General features: G+C 51.3%; 1 protein-coding gene across 2 annotated transcripts in view; it reads left to right on the top strand.

The window, feature by feature from the left end:
• dab2 (DAB adaptor protein 2) overlaps positions 1–16,249 on the top strand; it is a 61,604-nt gene extending 45,355 nt beyond the window's left edge. Inside the window, exons 10-15 of one of the 2 annotated variants that reach the window (XM_033018501.1) lie at positions 632–1,150; positions 1,823–1,940; positions 6,373–6,960; positions 10,469–10,554; positions 13,159–13,230; positions 15,742–16,247. In XM_033018501.1, coding sequence (XP_032874392.1) covers positions 632–1,150; positions 1,823–1,940; positions 6,373–6,960; positions 10,469–10,554; positions 13,159–13,224 — 1,377 coding nt within the window. In that variant the 3' untranslated portion in view covers positions 13,225–13,230; positions 15,742–16,247. Of the gene's footprint in view, positions 1–631; positions 1,151–1,822; positions 1,941–6,372; positions 6,961–10,468; positions 10,555–13,158; positions 13,231–15,741 lie in introns of both variants that reach the window. The other variant, XM_033018502.1, reaches the window with a different exon arrangement.
• Positions 16,250–21,269: the final 5,020 nt, after the last annotated feature.

Below are 21,269 nucleotides of genomic sequence, written 5' to 3'. Positions count from 1 at the left end.
GGGCCCGGTGGACGGTGACACCGGGAGCCCGCGGGTCCCTGCTGGGTGACCGCTTTTCGGGGCTTCTGCAACGGCGACTTCTCCCGCCCGAGTTGCGGGGTTGAGGAGTACCTGGAGCTGGGCCTTATCGCCCGGCACAGCTTTAAATGGCCGCGGAACTTGTTAGCGCACGCCGGGGGCTCCAAGACCCAGAGCGCGGCCTTGCATCGCCTGGCGCGGCTTTATAATTGCCGCGGAACTTATTTACCATCGCCCGCCAGGGGCTTTGACTCTGACATCGGGAGGAGAACGAGGAGTGCAGGGGAGAGATAAGACTTTGCCTTCCATCACAGTGAAGAGGAGATTCGCTGTGATGGGTGTTTGTGTAAATTGTGTTGTGTCTTGGTTCTTCTTCTTGTTTGTATGACTGCAGAAACCAAATTTCGTTTGAACCTTTGGGTTCAAATGACAACAAATAAATTGTATTGTATTGTATGGGTTAGCATGGGCAAGTTGGAACGAAGGGCTCTGTAACTATGACCAACCTCTATTTCTGTGTAGTCTCTCTAGCGCCTATTGATCCTGTGATTAAATGTCTCTGTGTCTCTCTCTCTCCCCCCTTCTCTCTCTCTCCCTCTCTGTCGATGATTAGGAAAGTAATGACGGCTCTTCGGGCTGCTTATTGGACTTGTCTTCTCCCGAATTGGACCCCCTGACCACCTGTGCGCCGGGCAAACCCTTTCAAGATGAGACAGCTGCGTCCTCGCTCAGTTTTTTCCCCACGCCTGACCCTAATCCCTTTGGCAATGATCCTTTCTCTGAGCCCAAGCAGTCAGCACCTCCACCGGCCGACTCCGCCGCTCCTCGCAGCCAGACAGAGGGAGCCCTTGGCTTCCCCGGCGACTCCAGCAACAGCCTTGACTTTGACCAATTGTCCGGCCCCAGCCTCGACTCCGCACCCTGGCCGCTAAACGGACTGCCACTGGCCCCCGGCCCGAGTGACTCGGTCAGCAAGCCGGCCCATCCCGTCACTGTAGCGGCCGTGTCGAATGGGCTCCGACCAGACCCTCTGGCTACTGCAAACTACCTCCTGGCACAAGGTCTCGAATCCATCACGCTCTCCCCTCCTCCGCAGAGCAGCAAAGGAGGCCGGGGCAGGAGAGGCGTTCAGGTGACCGACCCTCGCAATAACTACTAACCCCACAATAACCAGCGCTCCAGGCTGCTGTAACCCACTGCTTCTCAAGCTCTTAGCCTCCTAGAGTTTCCACGTTCTAACCTCCCCCCTCCTTTCAAGCTCCTAGATCTTCCAAGTTCCAACCTCCAGGAGGTGAAGTTCAGGGGATGTAACCTGCTGAAGGTTTGGAGTCTCCCTTGAGATTCCCAAATTGCTTCCCGAGGTCTCCGCTTTGGGAAGACCTCGGAATTTGGAATCTGCTTGGAAGGAGTCCTTGGTTGCGTGTCCGGTGGACAACCTTTGTCCGTCGCTCAATGCCGCGGGTTGGCACGTGCATGCTTAGACCTCGCTCCACCTCTGCCTTGCTTCTCCTCCTGGAGTTCAGGAGGGGTTGGGATCGCTCCTGTTGGGGGAGCAACGCTGCACTATGGGAGGCTGCTTGCCACGTGAACTAACGCCGGACTAATGCCGTTTGCGATTTAATATGTGGCTTGTGCGGTCGGGTTGCGGGCAGTTTATGCGGCTGCGCGTGGAATGAGTGCGAAGCGGGGTGTTGTGATATCCCCCCCACCCCGTAGACCCCCATGGTCCACGTTTCCTCCCTGTCACCCTCCGCGTTCTCCTTCCTGCCTCTGGAGAAGCCTTAATGTTCCTCATCTCTTGCAGACCGTGAGCGACGGCATTGGTCCCAACAACTCCATGGCCCAGCCCTCCGCCCCGTCCGGTCTCGGAGCCTTGGACTTGTTCAACGTGCCCGCCTCTACATCTACACTGGCAAGCCCAGGTAACACTTTCATCAGGTCACAGGTGACAAGAGCAAAATTGTGCCCTTCAGCCCATCGAATCTACTCTGCCATTCATTCATCTCTGATCTATCTCTCCCTCCTAACCCCATTCTCCTGCCTTCCCCCCATAGCCCCTGACACCCGTACTAATCAAGAATCTATCTATCTCTGCCTTAAATATATCCACTGACTTGGCCTCCACAGCAGTCTGTGGCAATGAATTCCACAGATTCACCACCCTCTGACTAAAGAGATTCCTCCTCGTCTCCTTCCTAAAGGAATGTCCATTAATTCTGGGACTGTGACCTCTGGTCCTAGACTCTCCCACCAGTGGAAACATCCTCTCCACATCCACTCTACCAAAGCCTTTCATTATTCGGTAAGTTTCAATGAGGTCCCCCCTCATCTGTGATTGAGCAATCAACATTTGTGAGAGGCTGTTACTGAACTGTGGTGTAACAATGATAGACTTGTGCATATTTGCAAGACCCGCCAGTTACCCCTATAGCAAGCTCCAGAGGGCATTCTTCACGCCCCTGAGGGGGTTTCCAAGAAAGACCATGGGTTAACATATGATGAACATTTGACGGCACTGAGCCTGTACTTGCTGGAGTTTAGAAGGATGAGGGGCGACCTCATTGAAACTTACCCAAGTGAAAAGCCTGGATAGAATGTATGTGGAGAGGATGTTTCCACTAGTGGGAGAGTCTAAGACCAGAGGGCACAGCTTCAGAATTAAAGGACGTTCCTTTAGGAAGGAGACGAGGAGGAATTTCTTTAGTCAGAGGGTGGTGAATCTGTGCGATTCATTGCCACAGAAGGCTGTGGAGGCCAAGTCAGTGGATATTTTTTTAATGAATATTGATGGATGCTTGATTAGTACGGGTGTCAGGGGTTATGGGGAGAAGACAGAAGAATGGTGTTGAGATGGAAAATGCAGCCATGATTGAATGGCGGAGTGGACTCAATGGGCCGAATGGCCTATTTCTGCTCCTATGAACTGTGGTGTAACATTTGTAAACTCTGGGCAAATGGGACTAGCTTAGACAAGGCATCTTTTTTTTTTTTTTAAATTATGAAACTACTTTTATTCAAAAAATAAACATAAACATAGAGTATTAACACAATCAAAGACTGCCTATGCTGACAGTTTACAAACAAATGATCGTCAAATTAATAACATCAACGTCAACTGGACCCACGAATGGCCGTTGAAGGTCGAGTGTTCCGTTTATCAACAAAACACTCGACCTTCAACGGCGACCAGTATTCATGGAAAGCCTCCAAAGTCCCCATGGACACCACGTGTTCCCTCTTAACACTTAAACAAAATTATCAAATTAAAATATTAACATTCTTATCGATAATATATTCAACCTCCTGTGGTGACCAGCGTGCACAGAAGGCCTCCACAGTCCCCATGGACACCGCGTGTTCCCTTTCTAGGGACACGCGAGCTCGGACGTAACCCCGGAAAAGGGGCAGGCAGGCGACCGGTGTGCGGCCATCGACTGCCCGCTGCCTGGACCCGCGAATGGCCATCTTGGCCAGGCCCAGGAGCAGACCGACAGGGAGGCCCACTCCTCCCTCCCATCCTTCCCCCCTCTGCACCGGGTGCCCATAAATTAATAATGTTGGACTAAAATGTAGCCAAAACTTGAGGAGCAGCCCTTTCAGATATTCGAACAGTGGCTGCAACCTCTCACACTCTATGTACACATGGAACACGGTATCTACCTCACCGCAGAAATGACAAGCAGGGGAGGAGTCCGTGAACCGGCTTTGTGCAACACTCTCCACCCCAGGTCCCCGATGTAAAGGGGGAGGACTCCCTTGTAGAGAGACCTCCACTGGGGACCGCTCCCCTTGTCAGGTGGTAACACGGACCGCCAGGGTGTGTCTGGACGAAAGACGAGGGCGAGGAAGTGGAGAGTGTGCAGGAGCAGCCTGTACAGTACGCGCCTCTCCGCGTCACAGAACGGTACGCTGGGCATCTCGGAAAGTCGGCTCATGTTGCATGGGGCCGGTTCTCGGGGAGGGACCCGGGCCTTGGGCCCTATGAACAATTCCGACTGAACGGGGGCAAGCTCGTCCGGAATCGTTCCATGCACACGTCTCTCCTCAACACCCACCATCACAGCCACGACACCCCCCTCCCCCTGAGGAGTAGGGCCCTGGCTGAAGGTGACCAAATTCCTGGCCTTCAAGAGGTCACGGTAAAAGCCAGGCAACTCCCGCCTAGCGCGTCGACTCATGCCCGCTAATGGGAGCCGTGAGCCCTCCTGAAAGCAGCGCCCCTGGCGTAAAAAATACGTCGCCAACACGTGCCATTTAGGGGGGTAGTCCGAGTAGATGTACCTCCGCAGGGTCCTGAGTCGGAGAGCCGCCACCTGGGTGCAAATACAGACCAGCGCCTGACCACCCTCCTCCAATGGGAGACTCAGAACCCCAGCAGAGACCCAGTGGTTCCTCTCGCCCCAGAAGAAGTTGACCAATCTCCTCTGTAACATGGTTATAAAATAAGAGGACGGGACCATAGTGGCCATCCGGTACCACAGCAGAGAGGCCACCAGCTGGTTAATAACTACAGCCCTGCCCCGGTAAGAGAGCACACCAAGTAGGCCGGACCAACGTCCCAGCCGGGCAATCACCTTCGCCTCCAGCTCCTGCCAGTTCGCCGGCCACCCCCTCTCATCGGGACTCAGGTAGACCCCCAGATAGAGGAGGTGCGTGGTATTCCACGCAAAACCTGCCATCTCCTCCGGCAGGGAGTCCACCTGCCACCTACCCACCAAGAGACCAGAACACTTCCCCCAGTTGATCTTGGCGGAGGAAGCAGCCGAGAAAACCTGCTGGCACTCACGCATCCTCCGCAGGTCAACAGGGTCGGTGAACATCAGAATTACATCGTCGGCGTAGGCCGAGAGAACCACCTCCATCCCCGGCCCTGATAAAGCCAGGCCTGTCAACCGTCTCCGGAGAAGGCACAGGAAAGGCTCAACACAGATCTTGGGTGTCATGGGCAGGTTGGTCCAAAGGGTCGGTGTGTGACCCTAGTAGGGGAAGCTCGGTCATTGGGAGAACTTCCCAACTTGGCACAACACTGGTTGGGTTGGGGCCAAGTACGGAAAACAGTTGGACCTCCCCATTGCACCTGTTTAGGAACAGCTCCATCCAAGACCGCAAGGAATTGCAGAGAATCCTGGACACAGCCCAGACCATCACACAAACCCAACCTCCCTTCCATTGACTCCATCTACACCTCACGCTGCCTCGGCAAGGCCAGCAGCATAATCAAGGACCAGTCACACCCTGGCCCCTCCCTCTTCTCCCCTCTCCCATCGGGCAAAAGGTACAGAAGTATAAAAATGGAATCTGGAAAGTGTGCACACCTCCAGATTCAGGGACAGTTTCTTCCCAGCTGTTATCAGGCAACTGATTCCACCACAACCAGAGAGCAGTCCTGAACTATTATCTACCTCATTGGTGACTCTTGGACTATCCTTTGTTTAAGAAGGAACTGCAGATGCTGGAAAATCGAAGGTACACAAAAATGCTGGGGAAACTCAGCGGGTGCAGCAGCATCTATGGAGCGAAGGAAATAGGCAACGTTTCGGGCCGAAACGTTGCCTATTTCCTTCGCTCCATAGATGCTGCTGCACCCGCTGAGTTTCTCCAGCATTTTTGTGTACCTTGGACTATCCTTGATCGGACTTTACTTTGCACTAAACATTATTCCCTTATAGTGTATCTATACACTGTGGACGGCTCGATTGTAATCATGCATTGTCTTTCCGCTGACTGGTCAGCACGCAACAAAAGCTTTTCACTGTACCTTGGTACACGTGACAATAAACTAAACTGAATTGCCTGCATTTGTGCAGCATGCTGGTGCAGCAGTAGAGTTGCTGCCTCACAGCGCCAGGGGCCCAGGTTCAATCCTAACCACCCCTACAGGCACTATCTGTATGGAGTTTGTACGTTCTCCCTATGACCGCGTGGATTTCCTGCGGGTGCTCCTGTTTCGTCACGCATGGAAGGGTCGGGCTGAAGGGCCTGTTTCCATACTGTATAACTCTGACTAAACCAACACTTAGACATTTGGACAGGTACGTGGGTAGGACAGGTTTAGAGGGATATGGACCGAATGCAGACTCGTGTAGATGGAGCATCTTGTGTAATGTAGAAGGGGCATCTTGGCCAACATGGGTGTGTTGGGCGGAAGGGCCTGTTTCCATGTTATATAACTCTGACTAATCCTCTCAATCAATCATCACTTAGACATGGACAAGGAAGATTTATAGGGATGAGGTCAGGTGGGACTAGTGTAGATGGAGTGCCTTGTGTAGTGTAGATGGGGCATGTTGGGTTTGGGCTGAAGGGCCTGTTTCACTGCTGTATGACTCTGTTTGTGCTCTGTTTGTTCTCCAGGCATACCCGGACCATCTCAGCCCACTTGGGGACAACCACTTGGCCAGGCCGGCCCTCTGCCCCCCAGGCCCATCCTCGGGAGTGCCGGCCCCTTTGTGCCGCCGGTGGTGTTTGGTGGCCACGCGGGCACGGTGTGGAGCCAGCCTCCCCCGTTCGGGGCTGCCCCTCCACCCACCGGCTGGGGCCAGCTGTCCCTGCCACCCCCCGTGTGGACCCAGGCCCTGCCCCAGGCCAACCCCTTCGGCTCCAACCCCTTCGGCCCCTCGCATCCGCTGATGCCGCCCTCGGGCACGTCCCCCCCGCCCCCTCCCCCGCCTCGGCCGGCCCCCGCGACCAGTCCCCAGACCGGGGCCTTCACCGCCCTAGACCCGCTGGGGGACAGGGAGAAGAAGAGCGTGAAGGAGATGTTCAAGGACTTCCAGATAGCCAAGCCGCCGGCCATCCCGGCACGCCGGAGTGAACAGCCCACCCTCCCCGGCACCTCCGCCCCCTTCGCACAATACTTCGGCAACAAAGTGGGGGTGGCCCAGGACATCGGCGACCACGATGACTTTGACATCAACCAAATCCCTTCAGCGGCGACAAACGGTAACGGTCTGGACTTCCTGCCGCGCGGTTACAACAAGGTCATAACTCAGAGGAGCAGAATTAGGCCATTCAGCCCATCAAGTCTACTCCATCATGGTGATCTATCTCTCCCTCCTAACCCCATTCTCCTGCCTTCTCCCCATAACCCCTGACACCCGCACTAATCAACAATATCTATCTCTGCCTTAAATATATCCATTGACTTGGCCTCCACAGCCTTCTGTGGCAATGAATTCCACAGATTCACCACCCTCTGACTGAGAAGAAGAAATTCCTCCTCATCTTCAGAAAGGTATGTCCTTTAATTCTGAGGCTGTGCCCTCTGGTCCAAGACTCTCCCACTAGTGGAAACATCCTCTCCACATCCACTCTATCCAGGCCTTTCACTATTCAGTTAGAACTAGTTCATGATAGGAGCAGAATTAGGCCATTCGGCCCATCCTGTCTACTCCGCCATTCAAACATGGCTGATCTATCTCTCCTCCTAACCCCATTCTCCTGCCTTCCCCCCATAACCCCTGACACCCGTACTAGTTAAAAACCTGTCTTAGTTTAGACATACAACGTGGAAACAGGCCCTTCGGCCCACCGAGTCTGCCCCGACCAGCGATCCCCGCACATTAACAGTACCCTACACCCTAAATACATTTGTTATAATTTCAATTTCTGTTCCCTCTGGTGGCTCGATTGGGCAGTTTAGTTCAGAGATACAGCGCGGATACATATACGGAGACCGCAACCAACCAGTGATCACCCCGTACATACTAGGGACAATTTACAGTTATACCAAGCCAATTCACCTGCACACTTGCACGTCTTTGGAGTATGGGAGGAAACTGGAGCACTCGGAGAAAACCCACAAGATCACAGGGAGAACATGCAAACTCCACACATACAGCACACAGGATCAAACAAGGATGAGGGGGATCTTATAGAAACATATAAAATTACAAAAGGACTGGGCAAGCTAGATGCAGGAAAAATGTTCCCAATGTTGGGCGAGTCCAGAACCAGGGGCCACAGACTTAGAATAAAGGGGAAGCCATTTAAGACTGAGGTGAGAAAAAACTTTTTCGCCCAGAGAGTTGTGAATTTGTGGAATTCCCTGCCACAGAGGGCAGTGGAGGCCAAATCATTGGATGGATTTAAGAGAGAGTTAGATAGAGCTCCAGGGGCTAGTGGAATCAAGGGATATGGGGAGAAGGCAGGCACGGGTTATTGATTGGGGACGATCAGCCATGATCACAATGAATGGCGGTGTTGGCTCGAAGGGCCGAATGGCCTCCTCCTGCAACTATTTTCTATGTTTCTACCTCAACTACACTTCTTCCCACCCTGTTTCCTGTAAAGACTCTATCCCCAACTCCCAATTCCTCCGTCTACGCCGCATTGCGCCCAGGATGAGGTGTTCCATACCAGAACATCAGGGAAGTCCTCTTTTCTTTAGAGTGAATGGGAGGTTCCCCTCTCCCATCATAGATGAGGCCCTCACTCGTGTCTAATTGGTATCCCACAGCTCCGCTCTTGCTCCCCCTCCCCCTAATCACAACAGGGACAGGCTCGGCGATCGTTTCGCTGAACACCTTCGCTCAGTCCGTCTTAACCTACCTGACCTCCCGGTAGCTCAGCACTTCAACTCCCCCTCCCATTCCCAATCTGACCTTTCTGTCCTGGGCTTCCTCCACTGTCAGAGTGAGGCCCAGCGCAAATTGGAGGACCAGCACCACATATTTCGCTTGGGCAGTTTACACCCCAGCGGTATGAACATTGACTTCTCTAACTTCAAGTAACCCTTGCTTTCCCTCTCTCTCAGTTCCTGCCCCACCCTAGTCATCCTGCTAGTGTGACTGTTCATATCCCTTCATTATCACCTCTTCCACAGCTAACAATGGACACTTGTGGGCTCCACCTGGTTCATCGGTGCCGGCTCTGATATGTTCTGTTCCTTTTCATGTCTCTCGTTAAACCCTCCTCCCCGACTCTCAGTCCGAAGAAGGGTCTCGTCCCGAAACGTCACCCATTCCTTCTCGCCAGAGATGCCGCCTGATCCGCTGAGTTACTCCAGCTCTTTGGGTCCTTGGATCTTCAATACTCCATGTGGCTAAATCTGAGGGGTCGGAAGAGGTGGTGATGTTGGGCGGAGGCACCAGCAGGGGGCAAGCGTGAGCAATCAGTCAGAGACCAGAGGGGATATAGGTCTGAAGAAGGATTTCGGCCCGAAACGTCGCCTATTTCCTTCGCTCCATAGATGCTGCTGCACCCGCTGAGTTTCCCCAGCAATTTTGTGTACCCCAGAGGGGATATAACCTGTCGAGAAGCAGCCCGTCAGATGGAACATCTTGGTGTGGGCTGTGGAGAAATAACAAACGCACGCTCTATGTGCACGCAGGAACTGCAGATGCTGGTTTACACCGAAGATAGACACGAAATCTGAAGTCCTGTGGAATTCTTTGCCACACAAGGCTGTGGAGGCCAAGTCAGTGGATATATTTAAGGCAGAGATAGATAGATTCTTGATTAGTACGGGTGTCGGGGGTTATGGGGAGAAGGCAGGAGAATGGGGTTAAGAGGAAGAGATAGATCAGCCATGGTGATCTATGGTGGAGTAGACTTGATGGACCGAATGGCCTAATTCTGCTTCTATCACTTATGAACTCAGGTGCTGCCTGTGTGGAGTTTGCCCGTTCTCCCTGTGACCGCGTGGGTTTCCTCCAGATGCTCCGGTTTCCATCCATATCCCAAAGACGTGCGGGTTTGTAGGATAATTGGTGTCTGCAAAGCGGATTCCGATGAAGCTATAGTCATGTACAACAAGTTCCTTGTTGGTGTGAATTGCCCCCAGTGTGTGGATGAGGGGTAGGAACTGGGGGCGTTTAGTTTAGAGATACAGCATGGAAACAGGCTCTTCAGCCCACAGTCCGCACCGACCTGCGATCCCCGCACTCTCCTGCACACAATAGGGACAATTTTTACATTTTATACCAAGCCATTTATCCTACAAACCTGTACGTCTTTGGAGTGTGGGAGGATCTTGGAAAAAATCTTGGAGAAGATCTTGGAGAAAAACCACACAGATCACGGGAAGAACGTGCAAACTCCGTACAGACAGCACCCATAGTCAGGATCGAACCTGGGTCACCGGTGCTGTGAGGCTGTGGCTCTACCGCAACGCCACCGTGCCGCCCACTTTGATGGGAATGTGGGAGAATAGAAAATGGGATAGGTGTAAGTGTGTGGTTGATGGTCAGGGCAGCGTGTGCGGGCCGAAGGGCCTGTTTCCCTGCTCTTTGATTCCAGAACCTTGGTTGTGTGAATGCATGCGTGCATACAGATTGGGGATGATCAGCCATTATCACATTGAATGGCGGTGCTGGCTCGAAGGGCCGAATGGCCAACTCCTGCACCTATTGTCTATTGCACACTTGCAAACACACGTTGTGCATGTGCGCACTTGCACACGAGGCGTGGTTTGGTTCGATGCTGACGACTGATCTTGTTGCTTCTGCAGAACTGCCAGCAACCTCTGCTAGTCCGGGTGCTCCCGTGCAGAATCTCTTTAACTTGAGTGGAGACCCGTTTGCTGCCCCTCCCGCAGTGAGTACCAGCCTTCAATGATCGAACGCTGAGCTTGGGATGGTGGGGATAAGGTTAATATTGGTACTTGTCCCTCAGTCACTGAGGTGCCGTGAAGATTAATGTCACATGTTACTGAGGTACAGCGACAAGCTTTGTTTTGCACGCTATCTAAACAGATCAAATAATGCTACACATAAATACAATCGAGTCAAACTCCAGTACAATAGGTAGAGCAAAGGGGAAGAGACAGAGTGCAGAATATAGTTCTCAGCATTGTAGCGCATCAGTTCCACAGACAAAGTCCAATGTGCTGAGAGAACGGAGCGGCTGGGCTTGTACACTCTGGAGTTTAGAAGGATGAGAGGGCATCTTATTGAAACATATAAGATTGTTAAGGGTTTGGACACACTAGAGGCAGGAAACATGTTCCCGATGTTGGGGGAGTCCAGAACCAGGGGCCACAGTTTAAGAATAAGGGGTAAGCCATTTAGAACGGAGACAATGAAACACTTTTTCTCACTGAGTGTTGTGAGTCTGTGGAATTCTCTGCCTCAGAGGGCGGTGGAGGCAGGTTCTCTGGATGCTTTCAAGAGAGACCTAGATAGGGCTCTTAAAGATAGTGGAGTCAGGGGATGTGGGGAGAAGGCAGGAACGGGGTACTGATTGGGGATGATCAGCCATGATCACATTGAATGGCGGTGCTGGCTTGAAGGGCCGAATGGCCTACTCCTGCACCTATTGTCTATTGTCTATTGTCTGCAATGGGGTAGAGGTGAATTGGACAGCACCCTAGCTTGTGGAAGGGCCGTTCAGAAGCCTGATAACAGAGGGGAAGAAGCTGTTCCTGAGTCTGGTGGTGCGCGCTTTCAAGCTTCTGTACCTTCTGCCGGACGGGAGCGGTTCAGATCAGAAAATACCAGACATAAATACAACCACATCAAACTCGAGTACAACAGGTAGAGCAAAGGGGAAGATACAGAGTGCAGAATATAGTTCTCAGCATTGTAGCGCATCAGTTCCACAGATGAGGTCCTTGGAGATGGTTTGAACGGAGATGACACCTCACCCAGCAGTGAGCAAGTGTGAAGAAGGGTCCTGACCCAAAACGCCATCTTTCCATTCCCTCCACAGATGCTGCCTGACCTGTTGAGTTCTTCCTGAGGCATTGTTGCACTCAGCGACTGAGTGCTAGCCTTGTCCAGACCCACCAGCTCCAGGCAAAATTCCTTTGTTGTATTCACTGGAATTTAGAAGGATGAGAGGGTATCTTATGGAAACATATTAAAATTATTTAGGGATTGGACAGGCTAGATGCAGGAAACATGTTCCTGATGTTGGGGGGTGTCCAGAACCAGGGGCCACAGTTTAAGAACAAGGGGTAGGCCATTTAGAACTGAGATGAGGAAAAAAGTTTTCACCCAGAGAGTTGTGAATCTGTGGAATTCTCTGCCACAGAAGGCAGTGGAGGCCAATTCACTGGAGGTTTTCAAGAGAGAGTTAGATAGAGCTCTTAGGGCTAACGGAATCAAGGGATATGGGGGGAAAAGCAGGAACAGGATACTGATTTTGGATGTGAGCTATAGGGAGAGGTTGAGTAGGCTGGGTCTCTATTCCATGGAGCGTAGGAGGATGAGGGGTGATCTTATAGAGGTGTATAAAATCATGAGAGGAATAGATCGGGTAGATGCACAGAGTCTTTTACCCAGAGTTGGAGAATCGAGGACCAGAGGACATAGGTTCAAGGTGAAGGGGAAAAGATTTAATAGGAACCTGAGGGGTAACTTTTTCACACAAAGGGTGGTGGGTGTATGGAACAAGCTGCCAGAGGAGGTAATTGGGGCTGGGACTATCCCAACATTTAAGAAACAGTTAGACTGATACATGGATAAGACAGGTTTGGAGGGATATGGGCCATGCGCAGTCAGGTGGGACTAGTGTAGCTGGGACATTATTGTCCGGTGTGGGCGAGTTGGGCTGAAGGGCCTGTTTCCACAATGTATCACTCTATGACTCCAATGCTACTAAGCCAAAAATTATGTCCTCAAGTCTATGTATTTGGAGGTTGTAGCGTTTAATAGCCAGTGTAGGAAGGAACTGCAGATGCTGGTTTAAACCGAAGATAGACACAAAATGCTGGAGTAACTCAGCGGGTCAGACAGCATCTCTGGAGAAAAGAAATGGGTGACATTTCGGGTTGAGTGACTTCGGGTCTGAAGAAGGGTCTCAACCCGAAACATCACCCATTCTTTTTCTCCAGAGATACTGTCTGAACCGCTGAGTTACTCCAGCTTTTTGTGTCTATCTTATGTTTAATGGCCTAATAACTGCAGGGAAAAAGCTGCCCTGAACCGGGATGTTAGTTATCAGGCTCCTGTACCACCTTCCCAACGGCAGGAGTGAACTGAGAGTGTGGCCGGGGTGGTGTGGGTCCCTGATGATGCCGGCTGCCTTTTTGAGACAGCCACTCTTGTACTGTAGATCCCTTTGCTGATGGGAAGGTCAGTCAGTCCATGATGGACTAGTGCGAGAGAGAGGGAGATGACATCTCGTCTGTCTTTGAGTCGATAAAGCTAAGCCATTGATGTTTAAAACCTGGTTAAAGTGACTTTATATTTTGTTTAGGCTGCTCCAATTTCACAGCAATCTTCGGATCCATTCGAAGATCACTTTGGAAACCCATTTGCTTAACACTCGGTAAGTGTGAGATCTTCTGGATCTTTGGTCAATTTTTGAAGCGGAGATTGATAGGTTGTTGGTTAGTAATAGCCCTGTCCCACGGTACGAGTTCATTCCAAGAGCTCTCCCGGGTTTAAAAAATAATCAAACTCGTGGTAAGCACGGAGAATGAACGTAGCGGGTACGTCGGAGCTCGGGAACATCTCTTGGCGGCTCTTAGCGCTAACGGCAGGTACTTGGGAAGACTCGCCAATGGCAGGTAAGCTCGGGAAGACTCATGAAGATTTTTCAACATGTTGAAAAATGTCCACGAGAGCCCCGAGCACCGACGAGTGGCCATTACCGTAAATCTCGGAGTTTGAATCAGGGCAAACTCGGGAGAGCTCTTGGAATGAACTCGTACCGTGGGACAGGGCCATTAGGGTGTCAGGGGTTATGGGGAGAAGGCAGGAGAATAGACCGCACAGTGGCCCAGCGGTAGAGATGCTGCCGTACAGCACTCACGGCCCCAGCGACCCGGGTTCGATCCTGGCGACGTGTGCTGTCTGTACGGAGTTTGTACATTCCCCCCGTGACCTGCGTGGGTTTTCTCTGACAACGTTGATTTCCTCCCACACTGCAAACCTGCCCGCCTTTGGAGTGTGGGAGGAAACCGGAGCACCCGGAAAAAACCCAGACAGTCACAGGGAGAACGTACACATTCCGTACAGACAGCGCCCGCGGTCGGAATCGAACCCGGGTCGCTGGGGCGGTGAGGCAGCAAATCTACCGCTGCACCACTGTGCTGCTCACAACTTCCCTCAGTCTGCCTGGGCCTACATGATCACAGGGTTGCTAAACACTTTAAATCCCCCTCCCATTCCCACACTGACCTTTCTGTCCTGGGCCTCCTGCATTGTCAGAGTGAGGCCCAGCGCAAATTGGAGGAACAGCACCTCATATTTCACTTGGGCAGCTTACACCCCAGTGGTATGAAATGTTCTCTAACTTCAAAGTCGTCTTGTTGAGTCTCATTGTCTGTAACTCGTTTTAACGTAGCCCTCAGCTCACAATGGCCTGTTTCCTTTATCATTGTTACTTTTTGGCATATAGACAATAGACAATAGGTGCAGGAGGAGGCCATTCGGCCTTTCGAGCCAGCCATTCAATGTGATCATGGCTGATCATCCCCAATCAGTACCCCGTTCCTGCCTTCTCCCCGTATCCCCTGACTCCGCTATCTTTAAGAGCCCTGTCTAGCTCTCTCTGGAAAGCATCCAGAGAACTGGCCTCCACCGCCCTCTGAGGCAGAGAATTCCACACTCACAGCTCTCTGTGAGAAAAAGTGTTTCCTCATCTCCGTTCTAAATGGCTTACCCCTTATTCTTAAACTGTGGCCCCTGGTTCTGGACTCCCCCAACATCGGGAACATGTTTCCTGCCTCCAGTGTGTCCAAACCCTTAACAATCTTATATGTTTCAATAAGATCCCCTCTTATCCTTCTAAATTCCAGAGTGCACAAGCACAGCCGCTCCATTCTCTCAGCATATGACAGTCCCGCCATCCCGGGAATTAACCTTGTAAACCTACGCTGCACTCCCTCAATAGCAAGAATGTCCTTCCTCAAATTAGGGGTCCAAAACTACACACAATACTCCAGGTGTGGTCTCAATAGGGCTCTGTATAACTGCAGAAGGACCACTTTGCTCCTATACTCGACTCCTCTTGTTATAAAGGCCATTTGCTTTCTTTGCTTTCTTCACGCATATCTTTCATTCATTTGTTCTATACCGCTCTACATCACCGTCTATATCTCTTGTTTCACTTTCCCCTGACTCTCAATCTGAAGAAAGGTCTCGACCCAAAACGTCACCTATTTCTTTTCTCCAGAGATGATGTCTGTCCCACTGAGTTACTCCAGCTTTTTGTGTCTCTCTTTGGTTAAAACCAGCATCTGCCGTTCCTTCCTACACTAAAAATGTTCCTTTTACAAGGATGTTGCCAGGACTCGAGGGTGTGAGCTATAGGGAGAGGTTGAATAGTCTGGGACTCCTTGAAATGCAGGAGGATGAGGGGTGATCTTATAGAGGTGTATAAAATCATGAGAGGAATAGATCGGGTAGATGCACAGTCTCTTGCCCAGAGTAAGAGAATAGAGGACCAGAGGACATAGGTTCAAGGTGAAGGGGAAAATATTTAATAGGAATCTGAGGGGTAACCTTTTCACACAGAGGGTGGGTGGGTGTATGGAACAAGTTGCCAGAGGAGATAGTTGAAGCTGGGACTAATCCAACGTTTAAGAAACAGTTAGACAGGTACATGGATAGGACAGGTGTGGCGGGATATGGCACAAAAGTGGGCTGGTGGGATTAGTGCAGCTGGGACATGTTGGGCCGAAGGGCATGTTTGCACACTGTATCATTCTATGACTCTATGGACTATTGTGCCTGCGTGTTATGCAATGGACCTTTGCCTTGACGTTGTGAGTTTCTGTTTTCTCCGGGACCCGCTGTGTCCGACAGTGACCCTCTGGCTTGTGTCTGCACACAGGGCAGATGACTTGACAAGTGGAACTGGCTCACCGTGGACCGCATTGACTATACCTGTGGATTTCAGCCCCGTCCATACCGACTGACCAAAGCTGGGACTGTACCCATCCCCTTGGCTGTTCACTTCAATTGATTACAACCGTGAATGTTGCCCAGTGTCCAGGAGATGGAGGCCGGTCTAAGCTGCCAGCGGGTGTTGGTCTGGTGGAAGGGTTTGGCTCCTGTTGGCGGCATCTTTCGGTGTATTTTGTGCACCTTTTTTTTCAATGTTTTGAATTGTCTGCTTTTTGTTTTGTTTCCTGTGTCTCATATTGATCACTCAATCCCGACCATTCAGTGCCTTTATTGGGAAGTATCTGCTATCTTGGCAATGGAGGATTTATAGACCCATGTGAAAGGAGGCTTGGACATTGGGAAGTGCATCTCCCAAACTGTGACTTCTCATCCCTTCCCGTCCTTCTCATCCCCCCTCCCCCCCTCCCCTTTCCCCCCTTTCCACCCCCTTCCTCTATTCTCTCCCCCGCCTTTCCCCCCCCCTTTCTCCCCCCCCCCCCTTTCTCCCCTCTCCCTTTCTCCTCTCCCTTTCTCCTCTCCCTTTCTCCTCTCCCTTTCTCCTCTCCCTTTCTCCTCTCCCTTTCTCCTCCTCTCCCTTTCTCCTCCTCTCCCTTTCTCCTCCCCCTTTCTCCTCCCTCTTTCCCCTCCTCCTTTCCCCCCATCCCCACTCTTTCCCCCCCTTTCTCCCCCCCCTTTCTCTCCTCTCCCTTTCTCCTCTCCCTTTCTCCTCCTCTCCCTTTCTCCTCCTCTCCCTTTCTCCCCCCTCCCTTTCTCCTCTCCCTTTCTCCTCCCCCTTTCTCCCCCCCCTTTTCTCCCCCCTCTTTCCCATACTCTTTTCTCCCCATCCCCACTCTTTCTCCCCCTCTTTCTCTCCCCCCCCCTTCCTCCCCCCAACCCCCACATCCCCCCCTCCCCACCGCCTCCTTTCTCCCCATCCCCTCTCTATCTCCCCCCTCTATCTTCCCCCCTTCTCCACGGGGTCCTGGTGTCCAAGACTAGGTGCTGTCTCCAGCCGTGAGGTTGGGCGTGGGGCTAGACTACAGATGCGGCGATGCAAGCACTAGAATGATGGGGGAGCGGGAGCGGGAGCCCAGCCTGAAATGAAGAAATGCTAATTTTGCACACTTTTTTTTAAACTTCCGGTTCCAACGGAAGGTTTAGCACTAAGATGAATAAGGGCCTGAATGAAGCCAAATGAAAGCCCCCGGGGGAACCACAAGGCAATGTACAACGGTTCACTATGGTTGTACTATGTGGAATTGTCCCACGGGTCCCTGCAAAACCCCGGCATGGATTCACTTCATGAATGGGACCAACATTGCTGCTGCACACTTGCACTCACACGAGAGGTCCCATACACGCACACGCACACACACATGCACACGCACACACACATGTGCGCACACACGCACACACACACACGCACACACACACACATGTGCGCACACATGCACACACGCACACGCGCACACACACACATGTGCACACACACACACACACGTGCGTACACACACACACGTGCACACACACGCACACACACACACACACGTGTGTGCACGCACACACACACACACACACGTGCGTGCACACACACACACACACACACATGTGCACACACACACACACACACTTATAAAGTGCCTGCATACACTACTCGCACGCTTGTATAATAATTCACTTCAAACTAGTCCCCAAACACCCCTTCACCAGTGTAGTGTTTTGCTTCCTGCAGCTACAAGCCTTGCCCACTGAAGTAGTGTTTTGAAACCCAGCATACACGCACCACAACACAGCCAGTGTGCGTCGCGCTCCAACGCATCCCCTCACCTACACGTGTTCACTGCAGATGCAATGATTCCCTCTGTGGACCACGGGGGAGGGGGGGGGGGGGAAGTTCTACCCAAGGTGTGTAGGCTTGATTTGGTGGCAACACCAGCATTGCCCCCACGCCCGCCTGACCTTGCCGACACTCCGTCCACTAGTCCCCACCGGCCCAGCTCTGACCCATCCAATCTCCACTCCAATGGCTCAGCAAACTGGACACCCTAGATTGCCTAAGCTTTATCTGTAATGCAAATGTAATCAGTCTAATGTGATCTTTTATTAAATGTATTAATGCAGCATTAAATAGGGTGTTCTTGGTCATTGTTCTCAGATTCTGGAGCCGGGAGGGAAGGGGGAGGAGAGGGGAACACTAGAGTGATACAGTGTGGAAACAGGGCTCTTCAGCCCAACTTGCCCACACCGACCAACACGCCCCAGCCACACTAGTCTCACCTTGCCAGCATTTGGCCCATATTCCTCTAAACCTGTCCTATCCATGTACCTGTCTAATTGCTTCTTAAACATTGCGATAGTCCCTGCCTCAACTTCCTCCTCCGGCAGCTCGTACCTTATGCCCATCACGTATTGTGTGGGGAAAAAATGCCTATAAAATCTTTCCCCCTTCATAGAAACATAGAAAATAGGTGCAGGAGGAGGCTATTCGGCTCTTCGAGCCAGCACCGCCATTCATTGTGATTGTGGCTGATCTCAAAGGCCTTCACCTTAAACCCGCCGGCCAGTTCTTCATTCCCCTACTCTGGGCAAGAGACTGTGCACATCTGCCCAATCTATTCCTCCCCTTGATTTCATACACCTCTATACGATCACTCCACATCTTTCTGCGCTCCAAGGAATAGAGTCCCAGCCTGCTCAACCTCTCCTGTAGCTCAGACCCTCGAGTCCTGGCAACAGCCGTGTCAATTTTCTCCGTAGCCTTTCCAACTCTTTGGTGGCAAAAACAAGGAGGCAGATTATTATCTCAATGGGGTTAGGTTGGGTAAGAGGGAGGTACAGCGAGACCTGCCACTGAAAGTTGGTGTGCAGGTACAGCATGCAGTGAAGAAAGCTAATGGAATGTTGGCCTTCATAACAAGAGGATTTCAGTATAGGAGTAAAGAGGTTCTTCTGCAGTTGTACAGGGCTCTGGTGAGACCACATCCTTGTGATTGAGGCAGTGCAGTGTAGGTTCACGAGATTGATCCCTGGGATGGCGGGACTGTCATATGAGGAAAGATTGAAAAGACTAGGCTTATATTCACTGGAGTTTAGAAGGATGAGGGGGATCTTATAGAAACATATAAAATTATAAAAGGACTGGACAAGCTAGATGTGGCGCTGTGAGGCGGTGACTCTACCGATGCGCCACCATGCCGCCCCTACCACCAGATTCAGGATCTTTATAAAAGGACTGGACAAGCTAGATGCAGGAAAAATGTTCCCAATGTTTTCACCCAGAGAGTTGTGAATTTGTGGAATTCCCTGCCACAGAGAGCAGTGGAGGCCAAGTCACTGGATGGATTTAAGAGAGAGTTAGATAGAGCTCTAGGGGCTAGTGGAGTCGAGGGATATGGGGTGAAGGCAGGCACGGGTTATTGATTGGGGACGATCAGCCATGATCACAATGAATGGCGGTGCTGGCTCGAAGGGCCGAATGGCCTCCTGCTGCACCTATTTTCTACGTAACTCAATATGGGTTCGCCATGTAATTGAGTTAACACAGACCATCCCAAAGTGGGTGCCTGCAGACGCCGGTTTACACTGAAGATGGACACGAAGTGCAGGAGGAGTAACTTAGTGGGTCGGGCAGCATCTCTGGAGACAAAGGACGGTTGGAGCCCTTCTGCAGACTTCAGGATGGTTAGTTTGGGCGGTTTAGTTTAGTATTTTCACGTGTACCGAGGTAGAATGAAAAGTTTTTTTGTTGCGTGCTGTCCAGTCAGCAGAAATATTATACATGATTAGAATCAAGCCGCCCGCAGTGAACTGAAAGAGTGTAAAGGGAATGAGGTAAGGCAAGGTAAGATGCCATTAAAGATAGTTTGGAGTTCTCCAATGAGGTAGATGGGAGATAGACACAAGATGCTGGAGTAACTCAGCGGGACGGGCAGCATCTCTGGAGAGAAGGAATGGGCGACGTTTCGGGTCAAGACCCTTCTTCAGACTCTTCTGAAGTAGATGGGAGGTTAGGACCGCTCTGTTGTTGGTGATAGGATGGTTCAATTGTTCTGTTAACAGCTGGAAGGAAATTCTTCCTGAATCTGGAGGTGTGCGTTTTCACTCATCTGTACCTTTTGCCCGATGGGAGAGGGGAGGAGGAGGGAGTGACCGGGGTGAGACTGGTCCTTGATTATGCTGCTGGCCTTGTCGAGGCAGCGTGAAGTGAAAATGAGACTGGGCAAATTATAGAGTCAAAGAAATTGGATAGAGTGAAAGGCTTGGCTGGAGTGGATGTGGAGATGATGTTTCCACTAGCGGGAGAGTCTAGGACCAGAGGTCACAGCCTCAGAATTAAAGGACGTTCCTTTAGGAAGGCGATGAGGAGGAATTTTAGTTAGAGGGTGGTGAATCTGTGGAATTCATTGCCACAGAAGTCTGTGGAGGCCGTCAGTGGATGTTTTTAAGGCAGAGATAGATAGATCTGAAGGGTCTCGACCCGAAACGTTGCCTATTCCTTAGCTCCATAGATGCTGCCTCACCCGCTGAGTTTCTCCAGCATTTTTGTCTACCTTTGATTTTCCAGCATCTGCAGTTCCTTCTTAAACATAGATGGTTTCTTGATTAGTATGGGTGTCGGGTTATGGGGAGAAGACATGAAAATGAGGTTAAGAGAGAGAGATGGATCAGCCATGATTAAATGGCAGTGTAGACTTGATGGGCCGAATGTCCTAATTCTTCTCCTATCACATGAATGTGGAACCCTTGGACCCATATCGTCCATGCCGGCCAAGATGTCCCATCCAAGCACTGCGGTCTGTCACGTTGCAGCTGTACAAGAAGGTGGACAAAAATGCTGGTGAAACTGAGCGGGTGAGGCAGCATCTGTGGAGCGATGGAACAGGTGACAAACCGCTGTACAAGATGTTGGTGAGATCACACTTGGAATATTGTGTGCAGATCTGGTCACCATTGGGAGAAGTTGGACAGGCTAAGACTTTATCCCTTGGAGAGCAGGAGGGTGAAGTGTGATCTTATACAATATGTATAAGATCATGAGGGGAATAGATAGGATGAATGCACTTAATCTTTAACTCTGGGTAGGGGAATCATGAACAAGAGAACAGATATTTGGACAGGTACTTAGAGGGGTACATAGACAATAGGTGCAGGAGTAGGCCATTCGGCCCTTCGAGCCAGCACCGCCATTCACTGTGATCATGGCTGATCATCCACAATCAGTACCCCGTTCCTGCCTTCTCCCCATACCCCTTGACTCCGCTAGCCCTAAGAACTCTATCTAACTCTCTCTTGAATGCATCCAGTGAATCGGCCTCCACTGCCTTCTGAGGCAGAGAATTCCACAAATTCACAACTCTCTGTGTAAAATGGTTTTTCCTCATCTCAGTTCTGAATGGGCTACCCCTTATTCTTAAACTGTGGCCCCTGGTTCTAGACTCCCCCAACATCGAGAACATGTTTCCTGCATCTAGCGTG

The sequence above is a fragment of the Amblyraja radiata genome, chromosome 3 (assembly GCF_010909765.2).
Source record: "Amblyraja radiata isolate CabotCenter1 chromosome 3, sAmbRad1.1.pri, whole genome shotgun sequence".
Taxonomy (NCBI): Eukaryota; Metazoa; Chordata; class Chondrichthyes; order Rajiformes; family Rajidae; genus Amblyraja; species Amblyraja radiata.
The sequence above is the reverse complement of the archived record's forward strand: the minus strand, read 5'-3'. Positions and strand labels throughout refer to the sequence as shown.